General features: G+C 39.7%; 1 protein-coding gene across 1 annotated transcript; it reads right to left on the minus strand.

Annotated features, from left to right (window-relative positions):
* Positions 1 to 1,942: 1,942 nt before the first annotated feature.
* LOC133737913 (F-box/kelch-repeat protein At3g23880-like) lies at positions 1,943 to 2,557 on the minus strand. Its single transcript, XM_062165378.1, has one exon. The coding sequence runs from the start codon at positions 2,555 to 2,557 to the stop codon at positions 1,943 to 1,945; it is 615 nt and encodes a 204-aa protein (XP_062021362.1).
* Positions 2,558 to 13,155: the final 10,598 nt, after the last annotated feature.

Here is a 13,155-nt window from a genome sequence, read left to right on the forward strand (position 1 = left end):
CAAGCCAATGTACAAGAACGCTGCTGTATAAGACAATGGCTGAATTTTTTTTGCACCTGCTGTAACTATAGAAATGGTTTCACATTAATTACATTTCATCCAACCTTTTAAGCATTATGTAAAATTAGCCTTGTAAAGAAACAAATTATATGACATCATATATACGTTTAATTTTCTTCATAATTGATAATAACATAAAATGAACGAATAAAAAGTTTTTAAATGCATGAAGAAAATATTGAAAGCATGAGCTAGTATTGAAGAGCCTGATGAACAAACAGAGCCATTGGATAAGCATCTATTTTATCTTGATCAATGTTGGTGTTGAAAAATTCCGTAGAGGAGTTTGACTCACCAATAAATGTGGATTGGAGCGGGAGCTGACCGGGAACAATCGAGAAGCTTCCCTCGAGCGTTGACTCGAAGTTTGACCGTCGGCTCGAGGAGGAGGGGGGGGGGTACCTGCAGAAAACTCTCCGATGCCTAAGTCAGTATGTTTCTTAGTAGTGAAGTAGAGAGAATTGGAATTCGATGGATTACCTGGACGTCGAGCCTCCTTTATATAGGCGATGACTTACTTAGGGAGCAAACCGTCATTATTCCGGCTTTTATGCTACGGAATTAATCGTTTTAATTGCGGGCCCAGTATAATTTGACCACTCCCACAATGCCCCCAAATTTTCTCTTTGAACACTCGTCCTAAGAGGAAATTTCCATTCTCTGGCTGTTTCGAATCTTGCCTCGATTATTTCCTCGAGCCCTGGCCGTCCCGATTCTTTCCTCGAGCCCTGGCCGCCCCGATTCTTTCCTCGGGCCTTGGCCGCCCTAAATCTTTCCTCGGGCCCTAGCCGCCTCGATTCTTTCCTCAAGGCGAAGATTCATTTTCAGCATGAGATATGAAATTGCCCCCATTTCCCTCTGAATCTGATCAACAACATTTTATTCTCCTTGGCCACCGGCCTTGGGTATTTACTCTGGCCACCAGCCTTACACATACATTTCAACAACACTAACCACAAATATATTTCAAATATAAAAGGAAAAAATCAGAATATGATTACTAAAGGAAAGAACGCTAGTTTACGTTACCCAGACTTTTATCACTTCGAGGCTTGTATTCCATCACTCCTAGTCCTTAGTGACAGAAATGAGATTTCACCATTAGAAGCTCCCGCCATCACTTTTTAGGGAAAAGTGTTTCCCACAGACGGCGCCACTTGTTGGTGTCGAAAAATTCCGTAGAGGAGTTTGACTCACCAATGAATGCGGACTGGAGCGGGAGCTGACCGGGAACAATCAAGAAGCTTCCCTCGAGCGTTGACTCGAAGTTTAACCGTCGGCTCGAGGAGGAGGGGGGGTACCTGCAGAAAACTCTCCGATGCCTAAGTCAGTACGTTTCTTAGTAGTGAAGTAGAGAGAATTGGAATTCGATGGATTACCTGGACGTCGAGCCTCCTTTATATAGGCGATGACTTACTTAGGGAGCAAACCGTCATTATTCCGGCTTTTATGCTATGGAATTAATCGCTTTAATTACGGGCCCAGCAGAATTTGACCACTCCCACAATCAATCATTTCCTCTTCCTAGTCAGCTAACCTCTTCTTCATCAGCATCAACCAGAGTCTCTTCACATACAGTCATGTCAAGTAGGTTTTCTCGCTTCAGCAAATCTATGTGAGGCTGAGGCTGAGGCTGATGCTGATACTTGATCTCTGTACGCGCGTGAACTTGGTCCCATAGCCATAGGCTGATCACTGATGATTTCTCCATGAAAAAGATTGGACCGAGACAAGTTATCGGCTCAAGAGGGTCATGGGAAATCTTTAAATCAAAGAGCTTACTCCACGAGTCAGTCACCCCATATTCTTTCATGTACCAAATACTAGCAGATGTCATACTAGAGAACCAGTCCTCCATATGATGCAACACGTATAGGCATCCTTAACAGGAGACCCGCAAAAGATTAGCATACTCTAGATGATCATCATTATCATCAAAATCAGGCAGCGAAAGTTTTCCAAACTCCTCATTTTCCAGATCAAAAGTAAGGACACAATCTTCCTCCTCATGTGATTCATAGAACCCATTATTGTGATCGAAGAGCCAGTGAAGTTTTTCATTTGAAAGAGCCCCCTGACTTTGGGTTATGCGGTTGATCCACTTTGGGGCACCGGAAATGGCTCTCCAAATTTGATTCTTCCATGAGAATATTAAGAGCTCCTCGAATTCAGAGTTAATCCGAAACCCTATCAAAAGTTTATAGTCGTCAGTAGCCGACACACAACAAAAGCCGTAGTGATAAACACTAAACTCAACTTCTTCTGCTTCTTCCTCTGAAAAATAACCACCAAAATCTGGGTCGGGTAATTTCCTGAAGACAGTGGTTGACGGATTCCATAAGATGAAGTTTTTATGAGGATCGAGACTTGCACATACCAAACCACTACTAGAGCCCAGTAGCGTGACTTGAAGAAACCGCCATTGCTCGAGTTCCAAGAATGGGCAGGTAAGCTTTCTAATTGATGATGACTTCGCCTGGAGGTTCAAGGATTCCATTTGAGATGAGGAGATGATGATGAGCCTGTGATTCACAGTTTTCTAGCAACGCGCTAATTTATGGTGCTTTCGGGACTCGGGAGAATCTATAGTCTGAGATTCTACTGCTCCATTTTTTTGAGACGCATCGAAATTTCAGTATAGATTTCAAGGGCAACTTGAGTATGATTATTTCTACAACATCATCTACGAGGTCATCGCCCTCACCCTCTGCCATTGCTATTGGATTCTAGGGACAAGGGTTTTGAGTGAAGAACTAGGGTTTCCTTGGAATCGGGAAGATCGATTTTATGATCAAGGCCCTTTCTTTGGACGAAATCTGAAAAGCAATATTGGGGGCTGATTTTCAGCCTCCTCCCCCATGATGAGTCAATTAAAGGGATCGATTTCCATATGAATTCCATAACAGCTTACATACCCATGCGATACACGTGTGATTGAACCAAAAATTTTGGTAAATCAAGGAGAAATACTAGTCTCATACTCGTGCGATGGACGTGTTATAGAACCAAGAAAAACAATTCTTAGGTTCACCCCTATGAGAGTACTATTTCTCTTTGATTCACTAAAATTCTTCCACGGGTATCGGGTGAGTATGAGACTAGTATTTCTTCTTGATTCACCAATATTCTTGGTTGAACAATTCTTAGGTTCACCCCTAGGGTGAACTAGCATATTCACCCCCATTGTTGATTAACATACTTTTACTTAATAAATTTATAATCCAACTGTCCATATCTTAAATTGGCATTTAAAGATCATCTCTGTAAAAAATCAATCGAATCGGAAATCGTTTAATTATCTAATTGAACCAAACAAATGGATAGTTCTAATAACACTTACTACTATTCTGAACCGTCCATGTATTTCATAGAAATGAATAACTAAAAGGTCTTTAATTTGATTGATTTTTTACAGAGCTAATCTTTGTATTACGTTATACAACATGAATGGTTGGATTATAAATTTATTAAGTAAAAGTATGTTAATCGACAATGAGGGTGAATATGCTAGTTCACCCTAGGGGTGAACCTAAGAATTGTTCAAACAAGAATATTGGTGAATCAAGAAGAAATACTAGTCTCATACTCACGCGATACCCGTGGAAGAATTTTAGTGAATCAAAGAGAAATAGTACTCTCATACATGTGCCATGCACGTGTTATTGGATAAGTGAAGTGTTATTGAACGAAGAGCTTCAATGAATCAAAAATAAATACTGATCTCATATTCATGCGAGGCACGTGTTATTGAAGAAGGGAAAAAGAACGTGAAAATTTTCTTGTAACAAATTCACTTCTTCAATCTCTCTTCAATCTCTCCATAACACTACTAAAAAAAACCTCAATTGCTTCGCCTTTTTACTTCGGCATCAATTGCCGTAGCAATTGAGACCCTATTGCTACGGAAAATGTTCCGTCGCAATTAAGCCTTCTCATTTGCGACGGCAAATGTTTGCCGTAGTAAGTTTTTTATCAATTGCGACTCAATCTCGTCTTGCCGTAGTAAGAATTCATTTTCCCTCAATTTTTTCTTTTGGTTTCCGAGCCTTATTTCCCGCTAACATCAATCTGCAACCCTAATCTACAACCCCAATTTACTCTCTCTCTCTCTCTCTCTCACCCAAGCTCTGCAGCGCCTCGAACCAGAACTGGAACCTACCTCCGACATCGACGAGGTCTGCATCGGAACTTACCGCCGATATCGACAGCTCTTCCTTACTGCCGAGACCGACAGCTCTTCCTTACCGCCGAGACCGACAGCTCCTCCTTCACCAAACTGTAACAACAACTCTCTCACACCAGCCCAACCCCAGATACACAACGAACCTGATCGAGAAGATCGTACGGACAAAGATATACAACAACACCAATTGGAAGGAGCAGTGCTTCAGTTTGCGATGGAGACTCTGGTGGACAAGGCCATGGAGCTCGACCACATCGGCGGGACCTTTGGAGGTAATCGAAAACCCACACCGTTCATTTATGAAGATGCTTCAGATGCAACCGAATAAGGAAATCGCCATCGAGTTCATTAAGAACGACGACTACGAGTGAGTTTTTATGTCTAATTTATTGGTTAACTATTGTAATTTGTGTATTTACTTGCTTATATGGTTGCCAATTTGTTGGGTAGAAATTGAGTCGAGGAAAGGATTGGAAATTTTGGATTATGTGGTTTTGTTGATAATAGTGTGGTCTAGAGCTTAGTATCTTGTATGGATAAAGCTCAGTGATTTAAGTAGAACATTACAGAAACAAGTTGAAATGAGAGGATTGGAAATGTTTGGATATAGTGGAGTACAAAAGTACTGGTCTTGCTTACTAATGTAGCTTCTTATGCATTAGAAAGAGGAATTAGTTTCCGATCTTTTGCTGCTGGTGGAAAGTTATTGCAGGTAATATTTTGATTTCTGCATGGTTCAACTGGACCCCATAAGCATTGTTTTATTGATTTCTCATTCCAGGAAGTTTGTGTGATGTAACAATTTTGCATAAGCTGACCTGGAACTTTAAATGCCGATTCGTGTTTGGGATTAAAATCATATGCTATTTTCACATTGCAGATAAATAGAAGAATGGAATTTGTATTCGCAAGTCACAGTTTTGATGTTTGGGAGATCAGTTGGATGTTGGAAGGTTCTCTGGACGAGTGTAGGCTGGTTAACTGTAGAAATCCACTGGTATGTACCTTTACTTTGTTGCATATGCTTCCATGTTCTTTCACTGCAATACAGATGCATAGTAAAAGTAATGGTCTCTTCCCCCTCCCCGCAACTTTAGACATGTCAACAAAGATAGATCACTGGTGTAGAGGAATTCCATATGCAGGCACTTTGTGCTTCTTTCAAGTATGTTAGGGGGGGTTAACAAACCGCGGAACAGATTTCAACACCATGCTGAAATTTGCATCTTAACTAGCCCCAAGTGTGCAAAAGTTGTGATGTCTTTCTTAGGGCAACTTTGTAATAAGCTGCTTCTACTTGAGGTTTAACATTATACTGTTCTCAGTTCTTTAGCTGATATAAGCTCATGATCTTTGTGACTTTGTTAAAATTTTAATATTTTCTTCCAATTTTTATCCTCACCTTTTGGATTTATAAACCTGTAGGCTGTTTTGGATGTAAGCATCAAGATACTAGCCACTGTAGGCGAAGATGATAGGGTAACACGCTGGCTTGATTAGGACTGGAACATGAAAGTAAGCCTAACATTCTTGTTCCAATTTTATTTTCCCCTCCTTGGAGGTTTGTATCAATTTGAATCTGCTTGAAAGTTGTAAAGTGTTCCTTTTGTTTATTTTTTATTGCCTCCATTCCTTTCTATTTCTTGTTCTATTTCACAAGTAGTTGAGTACACATAATGATAAATGAGATAAAATACTAGCATTGTTCCAACTTGATTTGCCCTTCTACTTATCTTGTGCTTCGGAAGTCTGTTCTTTTATAATTAGAAAACTTCATTTAACTTTGAGATGCTAGTAGTCACATTCAAGTAAATACAGAGAGCAGACTGTTCTTGTGTATCTTGAGAGATGTAGGTCCATGGTGAATAGGCTGAATTGGTTGTCCTGCGTTTTGGAAGTTCTGTACCATTAAATGCTTTGCAGATCATGCATACAATTATGGGAAGTTGGTTAACTTGCAGAATCTGTAAGCTCCTTCTTTTCAACCCCAGTTTGTTTTACTTTTTTTTTTTGGTTATAAGTATTAAGTAGTTGAATAAGCAAGTACCAACTGATAAGTTGGCTCTGATGTCTACAACATTATGGTCTAACCTCTGTTCATTGAATTATGTTTTTGACAGAGAGATCCAAGCTAGTGGTTTACAAGGCCCCATTTCATCGAACATTTCTATCTGTAATTTAACAGAACTGTGAGTTCCGCATCCAACTCTCAGTTGCATTGACACTAAAAACTGTAATATACAGTTAAAAATTTACATTATAGCTTTATATCACAGGGATTTTTTTTTTTAATTTTTGATGCCATTTATGCATAAGGATTAGCGGCTCAAATGGAGGGGGTTCAGTGTTTCCAAACTTGAGTAATATGACAAGCTTGCTAAGATTGTAAGTCCAAAAGATGTTGTATTTTTGGTCATCATAGTTTTAGACTAATCCTTGCTTATCCTCAAGAATGCTGATATGGAGTCATGTTGCAGAATGCTGAGGAGCGGTAATTTATCTGGACCTATTCCTGATTTATCAGCAATGATAGCATTGAATATCTTGTAATACTGTTATTTCATTACTTTCTATATTTCATTCTACTATATTTTAAAAGTACACAAGGCACAGTCAATTTATACTTTCTCGATAGCAGTTTGATTAACGAGGTTCATTTGCTCAGTTAAGCCTCCAAATAGTAAGCTTTGGGTTCTTATAACATCCTCTCGTTATTGTTTTACAGAGATCTCAGCTTCAACAAATTGGAAGGAAGTATTCCTGATCTTGAAGATCTTAAATCTGCAATTAATTTAGAAGATATATATATATGTTGATGCTTATATATCATGTAACAAAGGATTCACTTCCAGTGTCCTTAAATCCATTTTTTCTAGTAGTGAACCTTTGGCTGGTCTTAGAATTGTGAATTTTGGTTGGTTATAGATGATGGGTTTCATAATATTTTTCAATTTATGATATTTGCTGCAGATGGTACACTAGCTTTGGTGTGCAATTTACACTTTTTTTTTTATAAATGAAATATTCTTTTGCGACGGAAAAGTATCCGTCGCAACCAATTCACCCCACTTTTTTTTTTAAATGAAATATCTTTTTGCGACGGCAAAGTACCGGTCACAAATAGTTTAGCCATTGCAACGGCAATAGTTTTCCGTTGCAAAAAGTATTTGCAACGGAAATTTACCGTCGCAAAAAGTATTTGCAACGGAAATTTACCGTCGCAAATGGATCTTGTGATGCCACCTATTGCAACGCTAACATTTTCGTTGCAAAAAGCTTAATTTGCCGTCGCGAAAAGTTTTTGCCGTCGCAAATGAGGTTTTTTTTAGTAGTGTAATTACGTTTCTCATGTTTTTGTTTAACACCAAACTTCACGCCTGACCTATCTATAAATAGATAAGGAAGAATTCCACAAATGGTCACTCAACTATGACTCATTCGACACTTTGGTCACTCAAGTTTCAAACATATCACTTTGGTCACTCAAGTATTACACTGTCATTCACAAAAGTCACCCAAGGGGCATTTTTTCTCACAACAAAGTGACTTTTGTGAATGACAGTGTAATACTTGAGTGACCAAAGTGATATATTTGAAACTTGAGTGACCAAAGTGTCGAATGAGTCAAAGTTGAGTAACCAAAATGACTATTCTCCCAATAGATAAAGATATCGTTGAGAATGATTGTTTAATTCTAATCCTTATCTTCATTTTATTGATTACCTTCCTAAACTTATTAATCAAGGAAATAATATTGGAATTAGTTTTGTAACGTAATTTTGGTTTTAATTGTATTTTTCTTTTCTTTTCTGTTTTGAAAGCAAGATGATTCTCCATGAAAGCAAGAGCACCTTTTTCGGCCTGCTCTCTCTTGAGCTTCCTGCAATATCCCTCTTCATGTGGTCTTTTTCACCACAGTGAAAACATTCGATGTTTTTCAGGTTAAACTTGCCCCTTGACCGGTCTTCCGTTTTGCCTCGATTGTGGAATTTTCTAATGCTTCCACGGTTGTCGGTGATTTATATTCCTTGTTTCTTCCTCCTTGCTTCTTATTTGAACATACTATTTTTTACGATGCTCAGTGTGAGAGCGCCTTCACAAGCTGAGTTGCTTAACAACACCACCAATGGGTCCCAACTGTTTGGCAACGAGCTTAGTAACAACAATGCTTCCAACTCATTATCAAGCACCATCTTCATATTTGTCAATTCATTCACCATGCCTTGGAAGTCGCTCAACTGTTCTTAAACACTTCGACCATTGCTGTACTTCGTGTTCACCAACCGCCGAATGAACGAGACTTTGTTTTGTGAGGTCTTTCACTTGTACATGGACTCCAATTAACTTTGTCCACATTGAGCAAAAACATAATGGAAAACACTTTCATCAACCCATTGACGAATTACTGCAACAGCTTTTCTGTTCAAGATACTCCATGCCATGTCAGATTTGCCTGGCGGCTTCTCTCCACCATTTTGAAGGAGCATACAGATCCTTGCAGTAAAAAGGATGTCTTTCATTCTGGGCTTTCAAATGGAGAGATTTGATCAAGTCAACTTAATCATTTTTGCTAACAATGACAACGACTCCACCATCATATCTTGATCACCACAGGATGCCATGGACGATGAGTGTTGGGCTATGATACTACTTGCTGGGAGAAGAATGCCTTAATATAAGGCCAATGGATAATTAGCTATCCCATAATCTAACTTTTGCAACATTTCGTGTGATTTGTGGAAACAACAACAGATAAATAAAAGAAGATACAATATTTGACGAGGTTTGGCAAATGTGTCTACGTTCTTGCGGCAGAAGTACTTGTTTATTTCATTATGTAAAATAATGGGATTACAAGAAGCAATCTCACTATAGTGACTAAACTTTAGTGAAGTTTTCCTCATGTGTAATTCACCTATAGAGGTAGATATTTTTCATATGGGTATAAATAATTTATGAAGTCGAAAATATTGAATATCTGAACATAGCACTGCAAAAAAGAGAAACTAATGGCGATGAAGGTAAATGTTGTATAAGGTAGAATGTTGTTGGTGATGAAAAATTCCGTAGAATATTTTGACTTACCAATGAATGCGGACTGGAGCGGTAGCTAACCAGGATTGATCGAGAAGCTTCATTTGAGCGTTGACTCGAAAGTTTGACTGTCGGCTCGAAGAGGAGGGGGGTACCTGCATAAAACTCTTCGATGCCTAAGTCAGTACGTTTCTGAGAGTGTAGTAGGAAGAATCAGAATGAGATGTCTTACCTAGCTGGCGAGTCCTCTATTTATAGGTGGAGGCTTACTTGGTCGGTAAGTCGTCATCATTGCCACACTTTTGGCCATCATGATTACTGCATTTACTGCTGTAATTATCACCGTAATTATGGATGCAATCATTACCTCATTTACAGCGATCATCGTTACCAGGGCCGGTTCTGAGGTTCTTGATGCCCAGGGCGAAATTTTTTTTGGTGCCCAAGGCCGGTCCTGAGATTTTTTTTGTTGATGATTATGAGATTAATTTGACTTTGAAAAATTACACATTAATGACTGTTCAAGTAAATCCAGAATATGTGTCTGGCCCAAACTCTAGGTTACTTGACCTAGTTGTAATAGGGTTAGAAATTAGAGATATTCTCGGAGATATTCATAGATATCCGATTAATTGTACGATTAACTTTCCTTGTACAACTCTGATTCTATGTCTTGTAATCCTCTATATAATGAGTTCCATATTATAATGAAAAAGATTAAATACTCGTTACTCCTCATACTTTTGCATGAAAAACAATTTAGTCCAAATTTTTTAAATTAAATAGTTTAGTCCTTATTCTTTCTAATTCTCACAAAACATGTCTTAAAATGACTATTATACCCCTCACTTTTTTTTCTCTCTTCTCTCTCTCTCTCTATATATATATATATAGGAGAGACCTAATTAAGCCCTTCTTCTACCCCCCTTTCTTCATCATAGGAGAGACCTAATTAAGCCGAACTGTCGGGGTCGTGCTCACTCCAAGTTTGGAGCTTGTAAAGTCTTTCAAACTTAGAGTTTGTTGAAAAAAAAAAACGATCGACCACAAACATCATTGTTTCGATCTAATCCAACTCTTCTTGGAATCGAATTTCTTGGAAGCGATTACGCTCAGAAATTTTTATTGTTTTCGTGGTAGCCATTTTCGTTCCGAAACTAACCCTAATCTTTTGTTGTTTTTCAGGATGAGTAACTTGAACAAGTTGAGCTTCGCTCCACTAGAGACAACAGGTGCAGGATACCACAAGTGGGTCCGTGATGTGCGCCAGCATCTTAAGGCTGATAGGATCCTAAGTACGATCCAAGATCCTAAGTACGATCCAAAAGCCAAGTCAGAACGTGCTTACTCCTCAACAAGCTGCCGCTTTTGAAGCGAATAGAGCTACAAGAGAGGCCAATGAAGCTAAAGCCATAATTCTCATGACAAGGCACATGAATGACACGCTCCAAAATGAGTACCTCAATGAGGAAGACCCAAGAAAACTATGGGTAGAACTTGAGCAGCGTTTTGGCAACATTCGTGACTCCCTGCTTCCCGATTTAGAAGTGAGATGGCATAGCCTCCGCTTATGTGATTTCAAGTCTGTACTTGACTACAATTCGGAAGCACTTCGTATCAAGTCTTTGATGGAATTCTGTGGGCAGAAAATCACTGATACGATGTTGATCGAGAAGACTCTCTCTACCTTCCCCGTCTCTGCATTGATGATAGCCAAGAACTATCGGATTGATGTCAATGCTGGACACATCACAAGATTTCATGAGCTTATTAGAGCCATGAACGTAGCTGAAAAGCACGACAACATACTTGTGAAGAACTATAACTCTAGACCCGCGGGAGAAAAGCCAATTCCGGAGTCTAATTATAGTCGCGCTCCTAAGAGAGGGCGCCAGGAGCGAAACCCTAAGGAAAATGATTATTCTGGACGTTCTGGTCCATATTCTCGCCCCAAAGAGGAAGAAAACCTCCAACATAGGCATGCACGGAACCGTAGAGGTCAACGTGTGAAGAGAGAGAGAGGCAGAGCCTCCGGCTATGGTGGTGGCGCCACCAAGGATCATAGCCGTCCCCAACGCGCTCTAGGCGAGCCTCGATCAAGGGAGCCTGACCATGATGATGCTTGTCTTCGGTGTGGAGCGTCCGGACATTGGGCCAAAGCATGTAATACACCACAGAATGTTGCTAAGTACAAGATGTATCGTGAAGCAAGGGAAGCAAATTACATGGAGCAAGAAGATCAAGATGACGATCTCGCTCGAAGGGTTGAAGACTTCAAAGGCCAAGATCCAGAGACTGGCGATTTTTATTAAGTCTTTTTATTTTCCAAGAGATGTAATAGGGAATTGCCATATATTTTTGTAGTAGATGCCAATGGTTTAGTCTTTCTTCAAAGTAGGCTCACCCAAAGTAAGTGTGATGTCTAGGAAGGTTCTGAGATTAGTGGTACTTAAGCGAGCCTTGCTCCACCGACATCTCTCTACTTACCTGGTCACATTTATTTTTAAGTTACTGAAAGAAGTTAGACGACTACCATTGTTTTGCACTAACTAGCATTTTGGATTAGATTTTCTATCGTCAAAGAGACAATGATGTAACTCCGTTGGCTTATGAATAAAATTTCGAGTTCTTTTCATTATGACTCAATTTTGATTCTAAGCATATTACTTTGTGACTATGATGGCTGGGCCATCAAAATTAATTCAAGGACATGGAATAGCCCAAGTTTCACTTGCCAAATGTCACCCTAATTACTGTCACAGAAACTCTCTACGCTCCTAGGGCCAATCGCACCTATGAATAGCCAACGGATTCCATGCAAAAACGCATGTAGAGAACGGAAATGAGTTCCTTTACAATACATCTAATGATTGCGAATAAAGGCGCATCTTAGAGAAGTTTATGTGTCTCTATAGTGAATCTTATGTCACTATTCGAGCTATTAAATCCAATAAAGTTATGAGAGATGATCTCTTGAATTTAGACACATATTGGCTTTATCACGACATGATAGGTCATCCTAGTCATGATATGATGATCCATCTACTAAAGACTTCACACGGACATCCATTCTTTCGAGCGAAACGAAGCATGAATCTAAAGTTGATTCCTGGACTAAGTGTGACCGCCACCGCAGTCCACCACCAGCCTAGGGCTGGCACAGTCTCTATCCATGACGCCAGGGATGGCGTCCGTCATAGTGATGGCGCCCTAGGTGATGCTACAATCACCAACTTTGCTTCAAATAGCGTTTCAAATGCTCAGGCCCAACCAAAATCATCATTGGTTGCTTCTAAAGCCTCTCGCTCGTTTTACAAAGCATGTCCCTTAGGGAAATTTGGACTGAGACCGTCCTATGCAAAGGATATGAAAATACTCATTCTGTTCTTACATAGAATCCATGGGGATTCTATGGATTGATTCAACCAACTTGCGGACGCTTAAATATTTCATGATGTTGGTTGATACGCAAACACGCTGGTCACGTATTATGCCATTGTCCACTTGTAAATGCTGCTTATATGACACTCCTAGCAAATATCAAATGGTCTCGCGGAAACGACTACGATGGTCGTCAGGATATTGGTAATGCGCACCAATCTCCTTATATCCTCTTGGGGTGATGCAATATCGCATGCAGCTATGCTAATTCGTCTACGATCTACTGCCACTCCATGTATCTCTGCGTTACAGCTAGTGACTGGGTACAAGTATTTTGTACTTACGCACATTTGAGTGAGCTATTTATGTGCAAATTGCGCTGCCACAACGCACTATGATAGGTCCCGCACTATGATAGGTCCTTACAGACGAATGGGCAACTACGTTGGATTTGAGACTCCAACAATCGTCCGCCACTTAATGCCCTTGCTAGACGA

The sequence above is a fragment of the Rosa rugosa genome, chromosome 3, assembly GCF_958449725.1.
Source record: "Rosa rugosa chromosome 3, drRosRugo1.1, whole genome shotgun sequence".
In the NCBI taxonomy this organism is placed as follows: Eukaryota; Viridiplantae; Streptophyta; class Magnoliopsida; order Rosales; family Rosaceae; genus Rosa; species Rosa rugosa.

Bases quoted from the DNA above. Each gene is read 5' to 3' on its own strand.
- LOC133737913 (XM_062165378.1), bottom strand. From the start codon at position 2,557: ATGGAATCCTTGAACCTCCAGGCGAAGTCATCATCAATTAGAAAGCTT.